Here is a 27300-nt window from a genome sequence, read left to right as displayed (position 1 = left end):
TCCCTCCCGTGCCCCCCCCTCTAGCACAGCGAGAATCTGCGGGAGTTGATGTTCATCTTGGTGACGCCGATGAGCTTGAGGGGCGCGGAGAGGCTGAAGGAGCTCGCGAGCGGCAAGTCGCAGAAGAGGTCGGCGAGCTCATCCCGCTCCTCCAGCTCGTAGGTGGCGTCGTTGAGCATGCGCCGGTGCAGGTGGCACGTCTGCTCGATCTTCAGCTTGTTGATGTCGCTGCGCAGGCGCATGAGCTGCCGCGCCAGCTGCTGGTCCTGCAGGCGCATTTCTGTCTGAAACACAGAGACGGAGGGGGAGGGGGACGATCAGTCACCGCAGCACTCGGGATTCACTCAGCTTCCCTCTCCCTGGAGCTGAGGGCAGTTTCATTTATCTCCGAGTGAGCAGCGATTAAGAGAAACAGCAATTAGAGAGGGGAAAGCATGTCCAGGGAATTGTTCCCACCGCCCTGGGTCAGATCCGCTGCTGGTGTAAATCAGCCTAACTCCATGGAGTTATATAGACACATCAGCTCAGGGTCTGGTGCATTACATTCATCAGGGAATCATAGATTCATCGATTCTAGGACTGGAAGGGACCTCGAGAGGTCATCGAGTCCAGTCCCCTGCCCGCATGGCAGGACCAAATACTGTCTAGACCATCCCGGATAGACATTTATCTAACCTACTCTTAAATATCTCCAGAGATGGAGATTCCACAACCTCCCTAGGCAATTTATTCCAGTGTTTAACCACCCTGACAGTTAGGAACTTTTTCCTAATGTCCAACCTAGACCTCCCTTGCTGCAGTTTAAGCCCATTGCTTCTTGTTCTATCCTTAGAGGCTAAGGTGAACAAGTTTTCTCCCTCCTCCTTATGACACCCTTTTAAATACCTGAAAACTGCTATCCTGTCCCCTCTCAGTCTTCTCTTTTCCAAACTAAACAAACCCAATTCTTTCAGCCTTCCTTGATAGGTCATGTTCTCAAGACCTTTAATCATTCTTGTTGCTCTTCTCTGGACCCTTTCCAATTTCTCCACATCTTTCTTGAAATGCGGTGCCCAGAACTGGACACAATACTCCAGCTGAGGCCTAACCAGAGCAGAGCAGAGCGGAAGAATAACTTCTCATGTCTTGCTCACAACACACCTGTTAATACAGCCCAGAATCATGTTTGCTTTTTTTGCAACAGCATCACACTGTTGACTCATATTTAGCTTGTGGTCCACTATAACCCCTAGATCCCTTTCTGCCGTATTCCTTCCTAGACAGACTCTTTCCATTCTGTATGTGTGAAACTGATTTTTTCTTCCTAAGTGGAGCACTTTGCATTTGTCTTTGTTAAACTTCATCCTGTTTAACTCAGACCATTTCTCCGATTTGTCCAGATCATTTAAAGTGACTCCTGCGATGGGAGCTTCCTATGGGAGACGCTATTCTGCATTATAGTAGATCTCACGACCTAGAAGTTGTTTCCTGATATCTAGCCTTGAAAAGTGGCAGATTCAAAAAGCATAAAAGGAAATGCCCTTTCACCCAGCACGTGATTAGGCGGTGGAACTCATTGCCACTGGATATCATGGGCCAAAATATTAGCAAGATTCAAAGAGGGATTGGACATTATTCGGATAATAAGAATAGCCAGCGTTAGATTAATAAATAACAACAAAATAAAGAGTTTTGGAAGGGAGATAAAAACCTCGTGCTCTGGGGCTTACGCCAACCTGTAACTATTGCAGACCAGGCTGAGATCTAATGTGGAGAGCAAATTGCTTCACACCTGCAGACTGTGGGGTTCTGACACCTTCCTGTGAAATGGGTGGGTGAGATTTTGTGGCCTGCATTGTGCAGGAGGTCAGACTAGATGACCATAATGGTCCCTTCTGACCTTAAGTCTATGAATCTATGAATCTTGTACTGGTCACTGCTGGGGACAGGATACTGGACCAGAGGGAACCAGCATCTGATCCAGTCTGGCCATTCCAAAGTTCCTAAATTTTGCTTTCATCAGTTTCAGTCTGTTTCTCCTACCTGGTACCTCCTAACCACCCCCGGGGCTTGCCCTCTTGAAATACTTGTAGATGGTTTTCATTTCCCAACCTGGACCCTGCTCCCATGCCCACTGGAGTTAGTGGAAAGACTCCCATGGATGTCAATAGGCTTTGGGTCAGGCCCTTGGTGGTTTTCTGGCCAAGCCAGAGCACATCCAGCCACACTCTGACACCGATCTAATTCCTTTAATCTTTTCCCAGAAGTCAGTTCCTCCACCCCCTTTACGATTTTTGTCGCCTTTCTTTGGGCTCCCTCCAGTTTGAGCCTGTATCAGTTCCTGAGAGGCTCAGAAACTGACACAGAGCGTCAAGCTAATCCCTGCCCTGTGGTCTGGTGCCACAGAGGGGCTGGAGGCAGGACCGGTGCTATACCATTTAGGCAAACTAGGCGGTTGCCTAGGGCGCCAAGATTTGGGGGCACCAAAAAGCAGTGCCCCCAATTTTTTTTACAGTGTTCCTAGGGCGCGAAACTTCCTTGCACCGGCCCTGGCTGGAGGGTACCCTGGGGGAATGCCCCTGAGGGAGGGGGCACAAATCTGCCCTTGTGGCTCAATACTTTCTTCCCACACACAGGGACAAGGGGCGATAGAGGGTGGCAGGGACAGTGGCCAGGGCAGTCCTATATCCCAGCAGTTCAGTTCTGAAAAGGCCTCTCAGAGCCATTGCAACAGGACTGCAAGTTAGGGGGTTGCCCCAGCTTGTATCAGGGGCCGAACTAGCCCCTGGCAGGCCCTGAGCAGGAGAAGCACAAGCTGCTTCCTCTCTGTCTCTGCATAGGCAAATGTTGCAGGGGAAAGACCTGGTGCCTTGCCCAGGGATGGTCTCAGTGCAGGCCGGGGGTGGAACCGCTGCCTCGCAGGACCAGGGACTGGGAGTGAGGCCTGGTTCTATCCCTGCCATTTTGTGGGACCTTGGGTAAGTCGCTGAGCAACTCTGGGCCTCAGTTTCCCCTCCTGTCAGTTTTCTGCCTCCCTGGGGTGCTGTGAGGCCTCATACTCGACGGGTGTGCTCAGGGCTGAGGTAAACACAGTTAGGATTAATCAGGGGCGGGTTTCTCTCACTGCAGTGGTGACAGATGGATGGTGGAGCCTGCTAGGCCCTGGCAGAATGTGCCCGAACGCCCTAAGAACATGGTGAAAACCCTGGATCCTCATCTCAGTGGCTGGGGGAGGACTGAGTCACGGTTACGCAATTACACCAGGCCCAGAGGCAGCTTACTTGTAGCATTGTCAACATTTGTGATGCCATTCCTGTGCCTTCCCCACACAACCTCCACCCCTGAGCAAAACGGAGCCTTACAAAATATTGATGTTGTTGAAATGTTTCCATTTCTGGGGGAAGTTTTCTGACTTTTCTGCAGGCGCTTTTATCGAAAACGTTGCCAAAGAGGCTAGCAAAATGGCCACCGAAAGTTTCTGTTTATTAAGGATGTCGACAACCGTTTTGATTATGTTTTCACTACTGTTTTTGGTTAACGGTCTCAAATAAAAATTATTTTAAAAAGTCACAGAAATGTTGAAATAACAAAAGAGGGGTCCATGACATGAAAGCCACTTGGACATTTCCAATTTTGTCAGGAAACGAGCTTTTCCTTTTTTGGGACCCACTCTGGCCTTTCTGATGAGGCGCTGGTACGCTGTTAGGGCACCATGATGTTTTCACACAAGCCAAAATACCAAGATGGCAGATGGTGCTCACATCTCTAATCTCAGATTTTCCTTTCCCCTTCCTGCCCGCCCCTTGGCGACAGCTGAGGTTTTAACAAGGCAAGCCACGAATATACTAGTCTCAGCTCTGCTGGGCAAGCCACTTTCCTTCTCTTTGCCGATTCCAACACCTTGCACTTGGAGATCTCCGCATGAAAAGTGCTCTGAGTGTGCTAAGCAGCATTATCAGCCCCACCGGCTGAATCACAAAGAGAGAGACAACGCACCAGAAACAGGAGATGCAGTGACTGATATTAGCAAAATTTTCCCAGGGAGATAAAGCTCTCCTCTGGCTTTGTTTGCTTCTGTAGGGGTGGGGTTAGGGGCTGGGTGGGAAGTTGCTTCTCTTTCGGCTGAGCTCCGTTAAGAAGAGCTGCCTTATTCCTTCCAGAAAATACATAAAGGAAAAAGAAACAAAGCTTTGTGATGGCTGACGAAAGGATTATCGGCACAATGGCGTAACCATGCTGGAGACTCTGCCCATCTCTGATTGAGATCTGACGTTCAGAGTTTTGCTTCTTGATGACTAACAAACATCTTGTGTGGTGACACTTCCTTCAGAGGTGTTTACACACCTGAGGCTTGTGTTTGTGGTGACTGGGCTATGGGTGGAATCCACGGGGCCATGTTCCACTCATGTGGGGTTGGCTCGAGATACACAAAGGAAACCCAGGCATCACCAATGGCTTGTTCAGTCTAAATTAACCATCATCACAATGGAACTATGGCAATTTACAGCGGCGTGGATCTGCCTCTATATAGCTCGCTTCCCTGATGTGATGATTTTCAGGGGTGCCGAGCACCCACAGATCCCATGAACTTCACCTGCAGCTCTGAGAATCAGACCACCAGCCTTTTGCACTTTCAGAGCACCTTTCCCCGGAGGATCTCAAATCTCTTTGAGACCAATTGAGCGCTCCCTCCCCAGGAATGCGACTCAGCGGCTATGTATTAGTGTCATCCCCATTTTACAGACGGGGAAACAATGGTGCCGCAACATTGGAATTGCTGATCTCTGAGCCATCTAGGCAATTCACTGGTCACTGATGGTAGACCGGACCAGATCTGCAGAGGAAGGTTACGTTCTATATGGAGATATACCTATCTCATAGAACTGGAAGGGACCCCGAAAGGTCATCAAGTCCAGCCCCCTGCCTTGACTAGCAGGACCAAGTACTGATTTCACCTCAGATCCCTAAGTGGCCCCCTCAAGGATTGAATTCACAACCCTGAGCAGGCCAATGCTCAAACCACTGAGCTATCCCTTCCCCCAAGACTTGACTGGTCCAAGATCACCCAGAAAGTTAGCAGAGCTTGGGGCAGAAGCCAGAAATCCTAACTCTGCCTCTGCCTCTCTAGTTCTTAGTTGACAGTAATGGAAACACTTAATCCAAGTTTGACAGAAGGCACTGTAAATTATCAATGACCTCCATTATAAAGAGACACTGTCAGGTAGACAGAGTTCTACACAGCTTACTGGAAATAGCTAACAAGGCTATTGTTTACGTGTCAATGGCTACAGTTGTTGTTCAATTTAAACATTCACCTGCAGGGCCAGCAACACGACTGTAACACATGGCTCAACTTCATCTGACCTGGACAATGAAACCAACCATAAACACACAGGTAAACAGTCCAACTGTGTGAAGAACGAACAACTTGCAGCGTCATTGGTGAACAGTCAATTGGATATTCCAGAATCCAGTTCAGAAGTGGCAGGTAAGAAATCTCTTTCAATATGATTTCTGTTTTGAAAAGATCCATTTACATTTAAAAAAGTAGAAGAGCAGAACACCGCAACTGAACCCTGTCATATAATCAGAGGGGAGTGTGTGACATTATTGACATGAACTGTGACAGTATAGATCATTGTTGCAACCAGGGTCCTATGGTTGCACCAGGTCTTGTACAGAGGAGGTCAAGTGGGGTGTCTATGGAACGGTTGTAGTTTGCTGGTTATGATTATACTGTCTGTATGTGTGTATCATTTTTGTATTTGAAGTTATGAATATTGGCTATGTACTTGTATCTCAATGTGTTTGATTCTAAGTAGCCTCAGTGAAGCATTTGGTCAGCTTCTTGAGAAAGGACTATTCTCAGGAAATGCACAATCAAGAAACACTTAACTGACAATGGACTTTGGGAGACGCCAATCCCCATCTGAGCTTTCCTGGGAACGTTCACACCAACGTGTAAACAATGGCGTCAGCCTGCAAAAAGCTGAATCATTCATGGACATGTGACTTGCCCAGGTGACTACAAACTCCATCTTGTTGCTGTGATTTTGCACAGGAGAACAAAGGGGTTTCCGTCCACAAGATAAAGAATATAAAAGGCCCTGGAAACCCCTCCATTTTGTCTTCAGCTGGCTTAAGAGATGGCTTCTCCACCCCCAAGAGATGCCTGAAAGAAACTGGAACAAAGGACAGTAACTATGGGGGTGAGAGTGATTGCTGGACCCAGACTAGGAAGGAGTCCAGTCTGTGAAAGAAGCTTATTGGAACATGTATAAGGGTGAGATTTACCTGTATGCAGTTTCTTAATGTATTAGGCTTAGACTTGCGTGTTTTGTTTCATTTTGCTTAGTAACTTATTTTGTTCTGTCTGTTATTACTTGGAATCACTTAAATCCTACTTTTTATACTTAATAAAATCACTTTTGTTTATTGATAAACCCAGAGTTAGTGACTAATACCTGGGGGAGCAAACAGCTGTGCATATCTCTCTATCAGTGTTACAGAGGGCGAACAATTTATGAGTTTACCCGGCATAAGGTTTATACAGGGTAAAACAAATTCATTTGGGGTTTAGGCTCCCAGAAAGACTGAATACTGGGTGCTGGGAAAATCTCTGTTAACTAAGAAGCCCCTGAGCTGAGTGGATCTCAGTTTCAGTGAACTGCAGAGAGGGGTGGGTCTATGCTGCAGCTGACTGAAGTGTCTAACTCAGCAAGACAGGAGTGGAGGGAAGCCTCTTCTGGAAGGCGGGGGGCGGGGGGTTGTTCTCAGTGGTATCCCAGCACATCTAGGGACAGTCTTGCGGGAGTTTCTGTGACCGAGCCCGCCACAGAGTGGATCTTATTTTGTCATGGAATCCTGGAGATTAGAGGTGGAAAAGACCAGCTAGCACAACTAGTGTCTGGTCCTGCTTCCATTGAAGTCAAAACTCCCGTTGACTTCAACGGTGCAAGACTGAGCCCTGAATTCCTGCCCCTGCCAATGTAGGATTATTCCTCAATGTTGATTTATTCACATTTTAAGGAGAATTTGCTCTCCTGTTTCCTACTTGCTCAGTTTTCAACAAGGGACGCCTTGGAGGTAGTTCAGAAATGCACCATTTGTTTTGTCGCATTCTGAAACCACAGAAGGTACGTGTCCCAGCTATTGGTATATAGCCTCCATTTTCATGTGGAGCATCAGTGAACTCTCAGTACCTCTGTCCTAACCAAAGGGACGCATCCTGCTCACCCTCACCAGCCCAGAAGGCCCTTTATCAGATATTTACAGTGGAGAGCACATTATAATAGAGAGTTTCATGGACCCACCTCTCTTTCCGTTCACATCCATGCAGATCACTCCCCTCTCAGTGCAACCCCATAATAGTCCTGTCCATCTAGATAAGGTACTTATAAAGTCTGCATTATGGTAGTATCTAAGCACCTTGCAATCCTTAATGTAAGTGCTATAAGCTCAGTGTACAGATGGGGAACTGAGGCACAGAGAGTCTGAGCTTGTCTACACAGGGCAGGGGCGGGGGGTGAATCCGCATTAACGTTAGTTAGTTTAGGATGCTGGTTACCCCCTAAATTGTCCGTGTCCCAAGTTCCTCAGAGGTGCCTTGTTGCTGTACCTGCATTCAGCGGGAGTGGCTGTCCCAGGATGGAGCTCACGGAATTCCCAGCTCCTTTTCTCTGTGCATATAACACAGGCCAGAAATACTTATCGCTCACCTGGTAGCACGCCAAGGCCCAGGGGGTAGGGTGTTTGGTGGCATGCCGAGCTCCCCAGGGCAAGATGTCAGTGGCAGGCCCTCTTTGCTGGTATTTGCTCCTGCTATAAGTACATGTAAACCCAAGCTTAGGTGGAAGCAAATTCTACCCTGAGAGTTGCAAGTGTAATGCCCATTCACTGGGGTGCAACCGAGGCAGAATTTGACATGTAAAATGATATCCTAGTCCCACCAAAGTCAATGGTTGCTTTGCCTTTGATTTCAGTGAGGCCAGGATTTCACCCTTAAAGTGTAGTGTAAAATAGGTATTTTGCTTGTTAGGGTATTTTGCTAACTTCAAGCCTTGATATGCTCTAACCGTCTGCTAGCAGCTGTTCCCCATCTTTGGTCCATTCTAGGTGGGGATTAAGTGGTGTGGTGAGTCAAAAACATGCTCTTCGTTTCAGGGAAATTCTTCTAAATTACGTAAGATGCAGTCAGATCCAGTGATGAGTGTCTTGTAAGTGCCCATGGGTACTATCAGGAGAGTGGGACATGTAGAGAGGTCTTTTTATTTTAGCTTTCTCTGTTTATTTACAACTTTTATCTTTCATCCCATGGTGTGAGTCCACCCCCAAACCCAAGCCCCAGATCGGAACAGCACAGCTGGCTTCAGAACAAATCTCTACCTGTGTAAAGGGCAGAATCCAAAGTCCAGATGCAAATCCGCTAGAACTTGGGGCTTGGACAATGAAACCAGCACCTTGCCATCACTGGGCCTGTTCCATCTGTTTTTCAGATTAAGGCCATTGTGGAGTGAGGTTTGAGTCATAAACCCAAATTCGACATGGATCCTAATCTGAGACAATGAGCCAAGATTTGCTAACGTGACTAGTGATTTTGGGGGGTCCAACTTGAAACTCCTTAAAGAAGCTGATTTTCAGAAAAGTGCCAAGCACCTGAACTCTGAAAATCAGGCCCCTGGCAAGTGTATCAAGCTGGACACCCAAAAACTGACACAACCAAAATCACACATCACTTTTGCAAATAATTTATATACAGGTAAACCAGAGCTGGGCAAATGCAATAAAATGTATGTGTGAATATTCTTGTGAATGAAACTCATTAAGTCATGTTTATTCATTTATTTGCCAATATTTGGGTGGAGAAAATTTTATTCACAAGATTTTTTTTTTCTTGTGGAAAGCAAAGCACTAGTGCGAATAAATATTCACAAGCACACTCACACTCAAAGTGCTCTCACAGCCATTTAGAAGAGACGTTATGATTATTACTGCAAATTTGGCAAACAATTATGAATGTTGGCGAAGCGTTCACAAACAAACACAGAACCTTTTTCTTTTATAATGCCTAGGATGTCCAATCAGGCAACAGAAATAAAACCATGTGACTCAGATGAACAGTCACATGGCATGAATAATAGAGAATAAATACTCATTGTGACAATGAGGAATGGATTGTTGGGTGGTTAGAGCACTGGAGACTTGGTAGACTTGGGGTTAAGTCTCTGCTGTGCCACAGACTTCTCGTGTGACCTCGGGCAAGTCACTTAGCCTCTCTGCACTTCAGTTCCCCCATCCATAAAATGGGGATAACAACATTGCCCTATTTCACAGGGGTGTTGTGAAGATAAATACATTGAATGTTATCATTCCCTCGGATACTAGAGTAATGGGAACCATAAAAAAACGTAAGACAGATAGACTATCTCATGAGGCTAACATCTTTTCTCACAACCAGTTTGTCTGAATAACCAGTCCCTGTGTACAAATCGTGACCTGGTCACATGCAATTTCCAAATAGGCAAAACAAAAATAAAAAAGGCTACAATTCATCAAAGAGATTGCTTGCTGTGTAGAGTTTTCCCATCTTAATAGAACCCAGTGGCAACCGTGATGGTTGGATTCAACTCCAGCTTTGACCTCCTACATAATGCTATCACACAACCTTACCTTCCCCAAACCAGCCCCTGCTCCTGCCAGAGAAAGAAAACCCATAGAAGATTGTTCACTGCTGTAACTAGTGAGCCCCAAAGACAGAATGTACCAGACCAGTGGTTCCCAAACTTTTTTCCACCAAGGATCCATTTGCCATCTAACTAAATTACCCAGGCCCATTTCATTTTGTATACATAGGTTTCATGTTCTTATTAGTCTCTTTGTTGGGTTAGTTATTATTTACCAGGGCCGTCTCCAGGGTTTTTGCCGCCCCAAGCAGCAAAAAGAAAAAAAAAAAGCCGCGATCGCGATCTGCTCTACCGCCGCCACTTCAGTCTTCAGCGGCAATTCGGCGGCTGGTCCTTCACTCCGAGAGGGAGCGAGGGACCCGCCACCAAATTGCCGCCGAAGAGCCGGACATGCCGCCCCCTCCGTTGGCCGCCCCAAGCACCTGCTTGCTGGGCTGGTGCCTGGAGCCGGCCCTGTTATTTATTATTTGATCCTTGCTGATTTGATATTCCATTTCAACAGTAGTTAATTTTTTCTTCTTAATGCTTCCACATTTTAACCACTGATACATTTTTGTCTACAAATTCACGGTCCGTTTTGGTCAATTTCACAGTTAGAGGATTTTAAAAATCGCAAATTTCATGATTTCAGCTATTTCAATCTGAAATCTCACAGTGTTGTAATGATAGGGGTCCAGACCCAAAAAGGAGTTTGGGGGAGGTCACAAGGTTACTGTAGGGGGGATTGTGGTACTGCAACCCTTACTTCTGTGCTGCTGCTGGCAGCAGCGCTGCCTTCAGAGATGGGCAGCGCCGGCTGGCCGGGAGCCCAGCTCTGAAGGCAGAGCCGCTGCCAGCAGCAGTGCAGAAGTAAGGATGGCACGGTATGGCATTGCCACCCTTAATTCTGCACTTCTGCCTGCAGAGCTGGGCCCTGAGTCAGCAGCCGCCACTCTACCCGCCCAGCTCTGAAAGCAGCAGCACAGAAGTAAGGGTGACATGATATGGTATTGCCACGCTTACTTCTGCGCTGCTGCTGGCAGGACGCTGCCTTCAGAGCTGGGCGCCTGGCCAACAGCCACTGCTCTCTGGCCACCCAGCTCTGAAGGCAGAGCAGAAGTAAGGGTGGCAATACCGCAACCCCCCTAAAATCACCTTGTGACACCCCCCCTCCCCGCAACTCCCTTTTGGGTCAGGACCCCCAATTTGAGAAACGCTGGTCTCCCTGTGAAATCTGTACAGTATAGGGTAAAAGCCCACAAAAGACCAGATTTCACGGTCCATGACGCTTTTTTCATGGCCATGAATTTGGTAGGGCCCTATACATCACCCTTATTTTCACTTTAACTAAAATGATATTTGTGGTGTAGTCATGGTACTACTGGAATGCCCCCACCAGCGTGAGCTCTCCTGCACCATGCGTGTGAAGTCACGAAGTGCAAGGACACCATTTTATTCTCAAAATGGACCCCTCTGCACAGCGTGACCTTGCACAAGAAGATGGTGTCCTATGCACAGGGTGACCTAGCACGTACGGTGAGATCACACTATGGAAAGGGTGCCATTTTGAGAACAAGATGGTGTCCTCCTTGTGGCAAAAATGTCATAACACTGTACCAGCGCATTCCAGCCCCACTGCAGTACTCTGGCTCAAGGGGCGGACCCCCACATAACCCACGGCAGACCCCACTTCGGGAACCACTGGACTAGACAGTCACTTTAATTTTTTCTTTTAAGACCATTATTTATCTTGGAAACGAATCCACTTACCAGTTCCTTCCTGAGCCAATTCAGGGCTTCCTGAATGCTTTCAAAGCCACTCAGTTTCCCTGAAGTAAGAGTCACCTTCTCCTGGGAAGAACTCCCTTTGAGATGCACCTGCACCTTTCTTAAAGGGATGGCTTCCTCTGTGGCCTTTTTTTCTTCTTTAGCCTCTTCCTCCCCAGAGGGCTTGGGGCTCTTCCACGTCTGGTCCTCAAGTTTGGCCTTCCACTCCAAGTAGGAAGGGCGCCTGGTCTCCAGTCTCAGTTTCTCCGTCAGAGCCTTCAGGCTTCTCAGGTGGTCATGGGGGGGTGTGGCATTCTCAGAGGAGGCATCTGCATTGTCCGCCACCTCTTCTATTTGGATTCTGGGCAAAGACATCCTCTTCTGTAGTAAAATGTTAGAGGTTGATTGTAAAGATCAGGGCAACAGCAAAACTCAGGGAATCCTTCTTCTGAGAACAACTTCCATCTGTTGACTTGATGCATAAAAGCCAGTTCTCATAAGCCAGCCAGCCACATCAGCTGCTTCTCCACTCCGGCGTCACTTTAGTTACGGAAAACACCTAAAAATAACGAACGATTGTTTTAACTGCAAGAAAAAAAAAGGAAATGATAGCTGAGTGACAGGCCCTCCTAAAACCTGGCTGGAATGCAGCGTGTGAACGCATGTTGTAAACCACCGTGCAAAGCTCTTCCTGGGTTATGTTACTTCACTACAGATTTCTGACTGTTTTCTTGGGCAAGAATTAACAAGCTCTAACTTTTAGAGAAACCTTTGTCACAAAGATCTCTCAGTCCTTAAGATTCAGGCCATAATGAGTTCAGGAAGAAAGCCTAGTCCCCCGCTAGTGATAGCATAGCATTGCATAACTAGATGCCTTCTGGAGGTTTTACACCTTCCTCTGAAGCATCCAGCATTGGCCATTGGTGAAGTGAGGCTCTCGATCAAACAGGCTCAGATGAAGTAAAAACTCAGACTTCTAGTCAGAATTCAAGCCAAAGGGGGTTGGGACATGTTTGATTAACTTTTTTTGTTCCAGTCCAGTTTTTCAGATTCTAATGTTTCAGATACAAAGGATTAGGTCTGTTCCAGCATCCAAATTTTTAGTCCCAAGCCATAATATTCAGATCTAGCTCCTCATTTCAGAAGATCGGGAGGAGGGGACAGAGTTTGGCCTGTTATAGATAAAAGGGGTGACTGTGACATAAATATCCAGACTGGGGTTCAGACCCCAAATCTTTCCGAAGTTCAGTGTGTTTGGACCTGGAGTTATGGGCTCCTTGCCTTCTCTGACATAAACACAGAGCGATCTGTATATTTAAAAACAGAACAAGACCTAAAACCCTACCAAAACAAGACACTCCACTGCACCCTTTGGGGAGAGGAGAGAGCAAACAACACATGACAGGTGTTAATCACGTCGCTTAATGAATCTACGGTGATGGACGCAGTATAAGGGCATCTATAGAATACAACAGTATTGGGAACAAACCTTTAAACTTTGAAATTTCACATACCTCCACTCTGCTCACACACCTCTTCGTCTGAGACTAACCCTGCACCACCGGCACCTTTCACGTGAGGCTATTCGTGTGTTTTACAGACATCACTGCTCTGAGGTAGGCAAGTTTTATTAGTCAGCTGAGACGACAGTGGATTAAGATATGGGTTCTATTCTCACTGGCTCCCTGTGTGACTGTAGCCATATCACTTCCCCTATTTGTGCCTCAGCTTACCTATCTGTAAAATGGAGATAAATGAGGCCCACATGTGAGATCTAAGCATTACTATTGTTACATGGAACGGGATGATGTTAGGCCCAGATAAGTGACTTTCTCAAGGTCATGTGCTAAGTCTGTGGCTGAGCTAGGAATAGATCCAAAGGAGTAAAAACACAAAACAAAAATACGTACTGCTGGGTTGGTAGCGTGCCCAGAAAGAACTGCCAGTGGATATCCAGCCTTCTAGCTGAATACATTAAATGTTGTAATCTGAGTGATTCAGTAATTCTTCTGCCTGCTATTGACGCCCACGAGGGCCCCTGTAATTTTGAAATTAAGACCATAATTACTCCTCGCAAATCTTTTCAGCGAAGATTCAATTTAAAATAAACACCAGCAGGCAGCAAGGTTTGCCCCACCGTTGTGTGTCGGCAGGGAAACAGACTGGGAAGCTGATAATATACACACAGACAGTCTGGGGGTGGAGAGCTATTCCAGTGACAGGCTTGTTCCTGCTCCCGAAATTAATGGGAGTTATCTTGGGAGCAGGATGGGGCTGCAAAGCTAGAGTGGATTCAAGCTCGTCGAGTCTGGATGTCTGAGGGAAGCATCAGAGGTTGGCTGTTAGGATCCACGCACACTGCTGAGGAAGGATGAGGTAGTGGCTAAAGCAAGGCAGTAGGCGATCTGGGTCTAGTTGCCAGCTCTTCCACAGAGTCTCTCTATGATCTTGGTTAAGTCACTTGCTCTCTCTGGTCGAGATCGTCAAAGGTATCTAAACACCCAACTCCCATTGAAATCAACAAGAGTGAGGTGCTTATATACCTTTGAGGATGTGGGCCTCTGTGATGCAGTTCCCTATGTGTGAAATGGGGATATAAATCCTTAGTATTATTTGGATGATGCTGGTGTCTTGCCCTGCCCCCTTTGTGCTAGGTGCTGTACAGATTCTTTTGTTTGTCTGTTTAGGTTGCAAAAACTACTCAGAGATGGGATTGTCTCTCACTGTGTCTGTATGTGGCTAGTACAATAGGATCCTGAAACTGCTGATCCAGGATCAGGCTCTTACTGCCAGACAGAAAGGATCAGCTGTCCCTTCACTGGTGGGAAAATGACACTTTCTCTCATTGTCACAGGCTCCCTGGCTCAGGCAAGGGATTGGATTTTTTCTGCATTGCAAGACAAACCACTGCCATTCCGAGCCTCGAACCCGTCGCCACTCTCGCCCCAGGTGAAAACAGGCAATTTGCACCCTGAAACCTCCCAGGCGGCCCTTCTCAAAATGTGCAAATAGATTTTGCTTTTGAACAGCAAAGCCTATTATCCCTCCCCCCCTTTCCAAATTCAGCGCTGACAAAAGGGGATTTTGTTCCAGCTCCCCCCACAGATATAGTCACCTGGGGTCAGAGAGCTCATGTGGAAATATTTTGGGAAGTTATAAGCAGGTAAAAAAGTGTGTGGAATTCTAAGAGAACCAGTTTCGTAACCCTAACTCTAATTTGCTCCCCGCCTCTGGCTAGGATAAACAGGGGTCCATCATATCCGAAATCTGGGACCTAAGTTATGTTCAGGCCTTTGCGCTGCCTTCTGCACGGGAGTGAATTCCACCCTATAAGCGTATGCCACTTTATCAGTGCAATATGGTATATACTACAACTCATGCATAATATATATCTAATATCCATGGCAACATGGGACATGTTGTATAGGTAAGAAGGAACAGTAACCAGTACACATTATTTATAGCAAATTATTGAGAAGACTCTGCCTGGATAGAATAACTTGGTTTGCTTGGTTACTGCTGGCAGGTGATTGGTCTCCCTGGTCCATAAGTGAGTATGGCTCTAGCCAGCATTCCTTGTCCGCCCATTGAAATCAATGGGCCTTTGCAGTGAGCAGATAATGCTCTGGTTTTATGTTCCTGCAATGGACTAAGAAGAGGGCATTTCGTGAAATATGAAGAGAGCGGAGACTCACTTGGTTGATTTTTAGAACAGATAAGAAAGCAAATCATGTTAATGCAATGCGCGATTCAGCCTGTGGAACCCACGGCCACATGATAGAACTGAGAAAATAGTAAACTCTGAAACAGACTTGAACATTTATGAAACCGGTAACTATAGCAACTGCAGTAAAAGCAGGTAGGGTAACAATACTCAAGTGCTTTCAATACTCATGACGTAGGGTGTAAGCGAATTGCCCCCTGGGAACAGGAAGATATTCCCTGCCCCCAACCATGGCATTGCACTACATGATGAGATGCATCTTGGGGGTTTTATACCTTCCTCTGAAGCATCTGGCACTGGTCACTATTGAAAACAAAATGGTAGTCTACTGTAGGTGGGCCATTGATCTGTTCCAGTGAGCATGGCTATTCCTATGTTTCTAAATGTATGGTGACATCTTTAGCCTTTGAATATTGTTACCCTAGCTGCTTTTACTGTCCAAGTCTGTTTCACAGTCTACTATTTGCCCCAGTATTATCATGTGGCAGTGGGTTCCGCAGGCTAACTCACACATTGCATTAACATGATTTTGATAATGATATTAATTAGTCATTTGCAACCTAATGCCTGAAACTCTGCAGGAAAGCGATGCGCTCAAGTCCTTAATATAACTCTGGAGAGATGTCAGGAGACGCTTCCATTCTGTAGAGTGACTCAGCTTCCGTCTTGCCTTCATGTCTACGGCACAGAGAGAGGAGGGATTTGAGGGATGCGGAACCTTCCACTTGCTTTGTCAAAGCCCATTTGGCTGACAGATAATAACAACATTGCCATTAGAAGTCAATCAGAGGCTGATGAAAGGAAATGGAAGGGGTTGCGCTACGAATGACTCCATATTAAACAGTGCAGTTCATGGCATTTTACCTGGCTGTATAATGGAACGGGAGTTTAAAATGATGGACTTTAACATCAACCCTTTCCCCACCTCCTGACAGCTGCCCCATGGCTTACGCGACATGGCCCATGCCTTGTCTTATTTGTCCGCAGAGCACTACGCCTGGCAAGGCATTTTGCATCGCTAGCTCCCAGTGACTTCAGTGGGCATTCAGCACCGTGGGAGGTCGAGCGCCAGAGAATCAACAGGTTCATTTTATCGTGTTGGATTTTTTGGAGGAGAAAAGAAGGACACAGAACTGAGATTTGGTTAATATTTTGTATCGAATGGAGTGATATGCCAAAAGCAAAGTAGCCCCTTCATTACATTATGTTTGATGGACGGTACATTATGCTATTTCCCTGTATTATTCTGGATGAGCAGCAAGTGATTCTAATAGCCTTTATCCATCTACTCATTTATTCTTTGAGAAGAGAAGAATATACCAAGCTGCAAACCCTAGACTACCCTGGCCCAAAGAAAGGACTTACATAGCACCTTTACTGACGAGCTCTCCAGGTAGCCTCGTGGAGTGTGCACTGGACTGGCACCCAGGAGACCAGTCGTCTGTTCCCGACCTTGAGCAAGGCACTTCACCTCAGTTCGCCCCTCTTTAAAATAGGGGTAAGTGATACTGAACTCTGCGGCAATGTGCTACAGAACAGCCTGAGATCATTAGCAATAAAAAATAGGGGTGATCTATGCACAAATAGCAAAAGATGTGAATGTAAACTGATTTCAGCGTGAGGCTAGAAGGGAACACTCTGGTTTCAGAATCAAAGAGGCTACAGTCAATTGTTTTAACCAACGTCAGTTAAATCAATTTTTGCTACTTTTAATCCAAAATAAGTGACTCCCCTTCCCCTCTCTCCCTCCTGCAGATTTGCCACCAAAGTAACCAAGTAGGTTTTCGGAACACGACTAAGTTAAACTGGTGCAAGTCTGTGTGTAAACCAGACTTCCAGGCTGGATCCTGGTGAGCAAAGCAAAGTCTATCTGAATGATTATTATGATTTGGTCTGGTGGCGTCTAGGAGCCTCGGTCATGGACCAGGATCCCACTGTGCTAGGCGCAGGACAAACACAGAACAAAAAGAAGCTCCCTACCCTGAAGAACTTACAAGCTTAATGGTCCTTCTTCCACATGAGGACCATCGAGGATGGAAATTTTAACTGCCACTGGCCAGGTTACCTGGGCAATCATGCTGTGGCCACTAATACAGTCAACAGCATGAGTTGCAACATTAGCCAGGCTCATGGGTGGCGCGTATAAGAGACCAGGGGAGACTAAGCCTCCCCCAAAAAGGCCAGCCATGCAGAGGGGAAATGCCGTGGATGCGGCGTGGGACACCTCTCTGGAGGCAGCCGGAAGCAAAGCTCCATACAAGTGGGAGGAGCCCACACTCTGCCCAGCCCCCGACTCCACCTCTTCCTCTAAGGCCCTGCCCTCGCGCCGCCTCCTCCCGCCCCTGCTCCGCCTCTTCCCCTGAGGCCTCCCCCTGACTGCCGCTCGCTCCTCTCTTCCCCTCCCACCATTGCTTGCCTAAGGCAAGAAAAAGTGATGGGTCATGGTGGTGGCCCCCTGGTGGCCCCCACTGTTCCGGGAAGGCAGTGGGCGGAGAGGAGTGAGCAGTGGGTGGGCGGGGCCTTGGAGGAAGAGGTGGAGAAGAGCGTGCAGTGAGTGGGGCGGGGCCTCAGGGGAGGGGCAGAGAAGAGCGAGCGGAGGGTGGGCAGCAGAGACTTTGTGGGAGGAGGCGGAGAGGAGCGAGTGGTGGGCAGGGCCTCAGGGAGGGGGAGGGAAGAGGCGGAGCAAGGGCGGCCTCAGGGGAAGACACAGGGCAGAGCCTTGGGGACAGGGCCATGGTCCAGGCACCGGTGGCCCCCCCACTTCTAGGTTGCTTCCAGCACTCGCATGTGAGCCTCCTCAAATGCCTATGCCCAGCCCCCACCCTGCTCCAGTGCAGGTTTTTGGCCAGTGGATCCATACAGCATAGAGACCCAGGCCCCTGTCCCATCTCAGATCCTCTCTCCCTGGGAAGCTCTGGAGGCCTGTCCCAGACATCTTCATCATCGTGCAGATGGGGGCACGGAGCCTGCTTTGTTACTATTTCCCTCCCCCGGCCTCACAGTGGACCTGCCGCTTTTCAGCTGTTTGGGCGCCATCTCCACCAGCGCTGGACACCTCAAGGTTCAGCCCTAGCTAATTAATTCATCAGCATTTCCATGGCACTCATCACTATCGCATCAGAGCGGCCAATTAAGCCTACCAGCATCCCTTCCTTCACAGATGGGGTATGTGAGAACAGAGAGGCAGCCAGTCAGGATAAAGAAAAGAGCCCTGCTTTGTGGCCCACGGCTCAAACCACTGCACCACATCCATAAAGGCAGAACAGCCGGGCAGCATGCAAAGGCTGGGGCCTGTAGATCTATCCAGACTGGAGCTTCTGTTTGTTTTAGATAGACTCGCAGTTTAGCAACTGCGGTTACAGAGTTGGGAGGCATTGCTCACCAAGCAGCAATGATGATCCAACCAGAACTTACGTCTCCTCTGGCCATGATCCAGCCAGGTCTTTGGGTTCATGAGGAATATCTGTTCTCTCCACGAAAGCACCGGGCAAAAAAATGTCAGGGAACAGGCATAGAATCATAGAATCCTAGGGTTAGAAGGGACTGCAAGTGGATGTCCATCTAATGGACTTTCATCTCTGCTGCAGGGCTTACAATGAATGGGGAACCTGGGCCTCTCAAATGGAGGAACGAAACGTTGCAATGGTGCTGAGAGTCCTGCCTGCCCACTGAAGCCAATGGGAGTGGAGGGTGCCCAGCACGTCTGGCCCCAAACCCATGGGAGTTCCATGCGAACAGCTCTCATGGCCAGTAGCAAGGGACACCCATGTAATGGAGGGGCTGCTACTAGATGAGACCCACACCCCGCCCGTGGCCCCACCCCTGCTCTGCCCTCACCCTGCCCCCATTCCACCCCCTTCCCCCTGGTACAGCCTTGGCCAAGTTAGTTGAGACAGTAGAAGCTCATGCATTAAAATCCAGAGGTCCTGGTTTTGATCCCTGCTGCCGACAACTCCAACCAGGGGTGTCAGCGTTATACACATATGATCAGTAGAGGAGCCAGCTGGGCACATCTGTGCCTGCTAATTCCCTGCCCTCTGCAGGTTCACACTGTGCCCAAAGAGCACCGTACAGACAGGGAAGCAAAGACACGATCCCTGCTATAGGATGCAGGGGGTAGATGAGGAGGCAGGGCGAGGGTGACCAATAGAACAGGGTGCAGTTATTTATGGCTGTTATGTAAATATCTTGCTGGTTCTTGTCGGTGTATTGACTTTAATTGTACAGATAAGGAGGTTAGGCAGAGGCGCTTCCAATTACAGCAGAAAGATCTGGAAAATGGGGTGTGGGTGTGCTTCTCTATGGCAGCATTCAGGAAGGTGGGGTAATTAGACACACCAGCAATGTTAATTATGTGCATTGTAGTAGCACCTAGAGGCATGAAATGAGATTAGCTCCCCATCACGCTAGATATGTGCAGACAATCACAGCCCTGAAGAGCCCAGAATCTAAATCGGAAGACAGACAAAGGACTGATTATCAGTCCCAGTTTGCAGATGAGGAACTGAGAGCGAGTGACTTGGCTAAGCTCACACAGGGAGAGCTGGGAAACTGAACCCAGATCTCCTGGGTTTTAGTGCTTTGCTTTAACCACAAGGCGATTCTTTACCAGGATCACTGAGTGCAGCCCTTCTCTCCTTACACGAGTAGCACCTTCCCATTGATGTCAATGAGACTACTCATGTGAGTAAGGGCTGCAGGCTAGGCTCTCAATGGCTAGATGCGGCATGTTTCTGAGTACTCATGATGATAAGGGGGCACCAGTCATGGAGCAGGACCCTACTGTGCTTGGTGCTGTACAAACACAGAACAAAGCGATGATCCCTGATTCCAAGAATTTACAATCTAAGTATAAGACAAGTCCAAGTGGAAGATTATGAGCATCTGGGGGCAGAACCGTTCCTGTGTTACAGCCTCTTGCGAGGTGTCGAGCAGAGGTGGCTGGAAAACAGATTTTCTGTCTGGTAAAAAAAAAAAAATTGAGAAATAAAAAATAAATAAATAAATGTGTCCCTAATTGGGACAAACAGCCAAAATGTCAGTTATGTTCATGAAACAACATTCTGAACAAAATTCACGTTGGGTCAATCAAACCTTTTATTTCCATACATTCAAAATGTTTCTTTTCTTTTCTAATTTTTTGATATAAATTAAAGTCAATTTCTAAACAAAAGGTTGTTCTGATGGGAGACATCCCAACTTTTCAGTCTGCAAATGTCAAAGTGGGACATTTAGGCATTTTCAGAACTTTTTTTCCCCTCCATTTTTTTCTTTTTCAAAATGAAATGTCATAGAAACTCGTGAAAAAAATTCGGTTCCGTCAAAGCAGCCGTGACCTTTTCCGACGGAAAACTGCTGGGCAGAAAATTTTCCAGCCAGTTCTAATGTCGACTTCTCAAGTCTCATTGAAGATGCTCAGAGCTCCGGGTGCTCTGCCCCTGGCAGAATTGAGCCCTGAAGGGAGCAGTTTTCTATCCCTCCTGAGCTTTAGGTTTGCGTTGAACAATATACGGATTCATCTCCTGCCAAAGGAGGGGAAAGAAATTGCTTCACTCTCTCTAGGGCTGACTTACTTCCTGGGTATGTTTGGGGAAGGCGAGGAGAGGTATTGATTGCTGTGTCACCAGCTGACCTGCACCTACGGGAGCCGGGAAGCAGTGGCTAGTTGCACTGTACAATCTGCAGTGAGTTTGCTGTGGGGCTGGTGGCGAGGAGCTCGCAGACGTTGCCATAGAGATTAGAATAGGCCAGGAAGCTGGCTCCACTCTCCCTGTGACCATTAACAAGCAGCGTTTCCCCTGCATCCATATCCCTGTTGTTAGTGGAACCGGATCACAGGTGTGCGGTGGGAAGGGTGCAGATGGTGCCGATGCTGGGAACAATGGTGGCTCGCCCTTTTGGCCTATGGTTTCCAATCAGGGATGGGATGCTGATACTCTTGCTCCACAAGTGGCCAATGAATGGGGCTGCTCGGGGAGGAAGATTTCACTCCGCATGAGGAAGGGGTATCAGAATTCGGTGGCTTTGGGTTAGCAATAGGAGCACATTTGGGGAATTGTGTTGCACGGATCTGTCTCGGTGCACTTATGCACCGAAACATACGCAGCATTGGTGGGACAAAGAACGGGTGGATAAATAACAGTCCTTGCATAATGGAAGTTAGAGACTGAAAAGACCTGTTAGGTCATCTGTCCATCCCCAGGTCTCTGTGGAGGATTGCTCTCCCGGCATTACATTAGAGCGTGTGAATGTCTGATCTATTACTGTATCGTTTGCCATATGTCCCGGCCGCACATCTCCATTTCCATAATGTCCTTCAATAGCCTGGAACAACCTTCAGTCTCAAGAATCAAGAAGGAAAAAACTGTGTTCAAGACTAGTCTCTCTCTGGGCCTGATCCAAAGTCCATCAATGTCATTGGGAGTTTTCCCATTGACTTCAGTATGTGTTGGATCGGGCTCTCTGGGGGTAGGTGTGTAGGGAATATGACATAAGTACATACAGCGGTACAGCTTAAAGGACTGATTGGATTGAGTTTCACATGGTGGCATTACTCATGGGTAGTGAAGCCATGAATGCATTATGCAGGTCACTGCAGAGCAAACCTTTCTACTGTAGGACCACTATCTATCATCATGTATTCCTTCGACACGCTCTCAGGCTGTGTCTACACTTACGGCGGTGTGTAGAGCCCAGGCACGGCATGCCCCCCCTAGCATGGGTATAAACAGCAGTGTAGACAGTGAGGCACTGCCTAGGTGAGTATAGACACACCAGAACCTTAGGGTATGTACCCTGCATGGCTCTCTACACCCCCAAGCAACGTCTTCTCTGTCTACATTGCTATTTTTAGCGGTATAGTGTCCTGCTGCCAGAGCCTTTCCCCACTGTCTCCCCCCCACACCAGAGCCTTTCACCGCCATGCATAGCTACACAGCGCAATGTGGACGCAGGCTGCTTTTCACTGTGGCATGTAGCTCTACGTACCCTACTCACCACTGCCACTGCCAGTGTAGACAAGGCTACAGACATACACATAAGCAGACTGTCTGGATCTGAACACGTTTTGTTACAGAACAAATATGTTCAAGAAAAAACACTTCGGGAATGTTTTCGATAATTTTACGTTTTTTACTGGGACCAGTTCTTGAACCTGTACTGGCTTAGTGCCCAGAGGGCCTCATCTCCGCAGGTGCAGACAGGCATAGCTCCCCCATGAGTGCAACTCCACAGGGCAGAGAGTGAGGTATACAAGGCCCCACATCTGCGCTAAACTCACTTTTCTGACCCCCCAAATGTCACGATTTTAAAGTCTGACTGTTTCCCCAAAAGTCTATGATCATACTTCTTGCCTCTTGCCCTTTGTCTGTTTAGTCTGTCAGCTCTCCAGCTCAGGACCATTTCTTACGATGTGTTTGTACAGCGCCTAGCGCCATGGGGTCCCAAACAGGATTTGAACCTAGAGGTCTTATTGTAATACCACGAGTGCCACCACTAATACAATGACAAATATACACATCAGCTGGCTGCTGACGCTAACCAGAACAGCAGTGAAATAGTTAACGCTGAGTTATCACTAGCGTTCCCACCATTGTTCCTTCTTCACAGTAATAAAACCTGATCGCACAATCCCATGTTCCAGCACCAGCTCTGGACTCCTCCCAGCTCATAAACACATTGTCTTTCCTATGGTAGCCCTGGCCGCTGCGGGGAGAACATTCCCACCCTAGGCTCGCATTGCGTGGCATCCTTTACATTCCAGTCGCAAGCAAATGAAGTCAATGGAAAGACTCCTGTTGATTTCAACTGGTTTTGCATCAGGCCCTAAGTCTGGTTCCCAGACTGTGTGAGGCGAGTAGGAAGAGCTGAGCTTTTTTCACTTTCTGCTACCTGTAATTAGGCAATGCGTCCTGGCCCTTTCCTTTGTTGCTTCTCTCAAATAATGACCAGGAAGATCCAGAGAGGGGAGCCGCGAGGGCCGGCTGAACCTATCACTCGCTGGTTTGCAGGGGAAATGAAACCGATTCACCAGACTTCAGAAAAAGAGCAAAGCTGTGATGAAAAGGGATTCAGGGAAAAGGGAGGGGACCGGCCCTGTCAGACACACCCGGCCAGCAGCACTGCATCCTCCGGTCATCCCCGACAGAGAGAATTCAGTACCACTGATCTAGCAGTGCCTTAAGAATTTCCTTGTGTGTCAGCTCTTCTTTCTGCAGGGGAAAGGCTGTTTGCCCAGAGAGGCGCTGAAGATTACAAACTAGTATTTTCCCGAGCATCTCTCTGAGCATATAGTACACCCAGGCTCACCGATCCTGATCTGAGGAACCGTGGTTCCCCCTGGCCTCACACTCTGCGGGGAGCAATCAAGGTTTTGTTCCCTACATCTTATAGGACTTTTTCCAGGCTAATTTCAAATCTCAGTGGTCAGTATCAGGGCTGCACTGTATAAACACAGAGGTAGGCAGGGTCCCCACAAGCGAAGACGCTATCCCCCCTTGTCAACCTTGAATAATTCCCCACACTTCCCAGGTGTGCATAGCCCGAGTTGGGGGGGGGGGAATCCTGGCCCCACTGAAGTTTTGCTATTGATTTCAATGGACCCTGGATTTCACCCGTAGCGTTTAATTCTGACTTCTTCCTCAGAGGCCAGCTCCCAGCTTTTTGCATACTGTAGGAGCCCATCCTCAGCCAATTGCAACTGGTCCTCACCTCCTGTTATGCACAAACCCAGCCAGGGTCTGACCAGGACCCGTGCGGAAAAGAGAAGCAGAGTTCTGGAACTGCCCTGATGGGACCTAAAGGCTGGATTTTCAGAAGCACTCAGGTCCCATTTGGCAACAGAATAAGCAGCCGTGTAGCCAAGGGAGCCCAGCCCGTTGGGTGCAGATCCCTACTGAAAACACAGGCGCTGCTGGGTGCCAGGCACTTCGCGAATCTGGCCCTGCCTAAACAGGAGCTGAGCTCTGTTGGAAATCTGGCCCCATTGTGAGTGCAGAGCAGGTGAAAGCCTGGCCCCGAGCTCTTTTGAACATGCTGGTCCCAAGGGCTCGGTTGTGGCCTTCGCCACAGCCTTGTGCCATCAGTGGGGGCTCCCGGCAGGGCTCTCGACCCACCACCCCAAAGAAGGGAGAGTAAGTAGCCATTGGAACCGCTTGCCCAGGGACGTGGCCCACTGAGGTCGTTACATGGAGATTGGATGGCGTTCTCAGAGGTATGCCCTGGCAAGGCAACGCGACTGGGGCTTGGTGCAGGGATTGCTGGATAGAATTCTCTAGGAGGTCCGACTAGGATGATCACAACGGGCCCTTCTGGCCTTAAAATCTAGGAAGCTGTGAATCCATCCTGGAGCGCCTGAATGCACAGGGGCAGTGTGGACGTGAGCCCTGCTCTGCACTGCTTCCCCCCACCCCGCCCGCTTTAGGATGGTTTGTGCCCTGGCAGTGCCAGGAGGGAGCACCCCTGATCCACAAAGGGCAAGAATGGTGAGCCTCGCCGGAGGACACAAATGGGGGGAGGGCATGCTCCTTGTGCCCAGCTGCACACAGGTCAGACACACCCTGTTGCCAAAGGTCCCAAGGGCACCTGGGCTTGTGCCCTTCCCTGCCTCTCCACTGGCTGCTGCCCTTCACTCCAGAACCAGCTGCGTTCCACTGGGGCTGTGTGAACAGAGGCAACACAGCGCTTAGGGATCCTTCGGCAGGAAAGTTGACCTGTGTAAACGTAAAGCGTTCTGACTCCTTATAGGGGTGAATGAAAAATCCCTCTCTCCCTGGGAGCGGTGGGGAGCGAGTTAAGGGCAGGTCTTCACTACGGGGGGGGGGGGTCGATTTAAGATACGCAAATTCAGCTACGCAAATAGCGTAGCTGAATTCGACCTATCGGAGCCGACTTACCCCGCTGTGAGGACAGCGGCAAAATCAACCTCTGCGGCTCCCCGTCGACGGCGCTTACTCCCACCTCCGCTGGTGGAATAAGAGCGTCGATTCGGGGATTGATTGTCGTGTCCCGACGAGACACGATAAATCGATCCCCGAGAGGTCGATTTCTACCCCCCCGATTCAGGCGGGTAGTGTAGACCTAGCCTTAGTCTTTACATACAGGAGGGAATTTAGCCAGGGAAGGGGGGTTTCTTGCAGAAGTTCTTTACTTCTTTCAGGGCTTGATCCTGTGAGCTTCTGAGCACCCTGCGCATCCACTGAAGTTTTTAGGAAGGGATGCAGCTCACGGCAACTCCCTGCAGCTTGCAATATTGGGCTCCAAGTTCCTTTTAAAACAATCCAGGTACAGGGGGGTCGGTATCCACTGTCTGTCACAGCTATTGTTCCATACTCTCTGTTCCGTGCCTTAGTATGTGATCCATTCAAACACCCGGCTGATTCATTTCTTTACCAGGCATTCACCAGCATTGTCAATCCATCCATGATTGTTTAAAGCTGAATTGACAGCTAACTGCCCCCGAAAGATTCCAGCTCTGCTAACTACCAGAGGGTCAGGCTCCTTTTTCCTGGACTCAGTTTCTCTGCTATGTTTTAAAAACTCTGGTGGCTGAGAGTTTTTGATCATAGAATCATAGAAGATCAGGGCTGGAAGGGACCTCAGGAGGTCATCTAGTCTAACCCCCTGCCCAAAGCAGGACCAATCCCCAACTAAATCAAGTGATGATGAGCAGAACACATCTACAAAATTAATTTATAATGATCACAGGACAAGAGGTAACATTTAAATGTGCATTCGCAGACAGTCCTGCTTTAGCAGAGAGATGAGAAATGTTAACTCTTCGAACACCATCCACCACCACATTTTAACACGATGGCACTTGAAGAAACAAATCACTGGAATCTACTTGCAGCAGAATCTCCCGAATTTCTATTGACAACCGGGAGCTGCACTGAACTTTGTAAATTAGCAAATCCATGAGCAAACAAAGCAAAGATAATCAATCCATCGCCAGGTGGACCAGGGTTTATTTACCGGAAAGGAGCAGTTTAGTTGTATTCATGTTAATAATGTTGTAATCACAGCAAATATGCTGTTGTATATTTCATAAGGGCAGAGACGTCTTAATAATAAGAGAGCTGGCTGCTCAGGAATCTTTACTGAGACGTAGGGAGAGATCCCCACAGTAATTCACGTGTGTGTCAATTATACGGTGCGTGGACTGGCGGTGTTCTGCTGTGCTATGGTTAAAGAAACCCAAAGCCAGTGTAAAAGGGTTTGCAGGAGTTCTGGATTTTTTCCCAATGTTAGAATAGACTGTATGGGCCATCTCCTCAGCTGATATCGATCGGTAGAGTTCTGGTGGAGGTGATTTGCTCCAGTTGAGGATCTAGCACCGTGTCTGATTCAAAGATGGAATGACAATAGCTAAACCTGAAAACACCATCCCCCAGTGCAGCCCATCTTGCCTGCACCTAGCACCCCAACATTCGCTTGCACTGTGTCGGGGCCTTGAGCAGCAGATGATTTTCCCTTACATGGGCCAGACTCTGCTCAGTTCCACCCGTGTCAATCTAGGGATTTTCTATTGACTTTGGCCAAGTTACCCCCCACCCACATCCCATTTACAGCCATGTAACCGAGAAGGGAATCTGTTCCCGTACCGGCTAGCTGGGAGTCTAACTGAATGTCCTTGATGGTTTTTTTGGGGGGGATGCAGCAGCCACTCAGGGCCAAATTCTGCTCTGATCTATACCCTGCCACAAGCCCATTCAAATCAATCGCACTGCCCAGGGTGTAGTCCCTGAATGGATTTTGGCAAGCCATAAAAAGTGTGCATTCCTGGGGGGACATAAGATGCCCCTCTGGAGCACATGAGCTCATGGGATAATGCCCTTTCCTGAACTATGCTGGGGTTAGCATGGACAGCTCCTACCAATGGGCTCTCCACTCTACCTCCACCCAGTTCCCAGGCTCAGATACCAGTATCTGACCATTGTCCATATTACCAGGGACAAAAAAGACCTGTTAAGCCATCTAGTCAATCCTCCTGCTAGTGCATCTTTTATTTAGCGCTTCTCTCCATCGTCTGGGTGAAACTACGGTTTACTACAACCCACGTTAGGAAGTAAATAAAGGAATCGAACTTACCGGGGGCTGAGTGACAATTACTATGCCAGAGACATATTTTTTTGCTCTGTCGCTCCTTCTGCCTCTGGTTTGCAACTCGGG

The 27300-nt window shown here is 48.2% G+C and overlaps 1 protein-coding gene across 1 annotated transcript; it reads right to left on the bottom strand.

Annotated features, from left to right (window-relative positions):
• Positions 1-20: 20 nt before the first annotated feature.
• On the bottom strand, positions 21-27300 carry FAM167A (family with sequence similarity 167 member A). Its single transcript, XM_054021481.1, has 3 exons — positions 27220-27300; positions 11412-11967; positions 21-284 (listed from the first exon to the last, which is right to left on the bottom strand). The coding sequence occupies exons 2-3, from the start codon at positions 11781-11783 to the stop codon at positions 21-23; spliced, it is 636 nt and encodes a 211-aa protein (XP_053877456.1). The 5' UTR covers positions 11784-11967; positions 27220-27300.

This window comes from Malaclemys terrapin, chromosome 3 (assembly GCF_027887155.1).
Source record: "Malaclemys terrapin pileata isolate rMalTer1 chromosome 3, rMalTer1.hap1, whole genome shotgun sequence".
NCBI classification, from domain to species: Eukaryota; Metazoa; Chordata; order Testudines; family Emydidae; genus Malaclemys; species Malaclemys terrapin.
This window is presented reverse-complemented; position numbering and strand designations above follow the sequence as displayed.

What these genes read in the sequence shown, in the direction of transcription:
- FAM167A (XM_054021481.1), bottom strand. Translation starts at nt 11,783, where the DNA reads ATGTCTTTGCCCAGAATCCAAATAGAAGAGGTGGCGGACAATGCAGAT. An exon ending in ATTGGCTCAGGAAGGAACTG is followed by an intron (nt 285 to 11,411) that starts GTAAGTGGATTC and finishes TCTGTGTTTCAG; the next exon opens with ACAGAAATGCGCCTGCAGGA.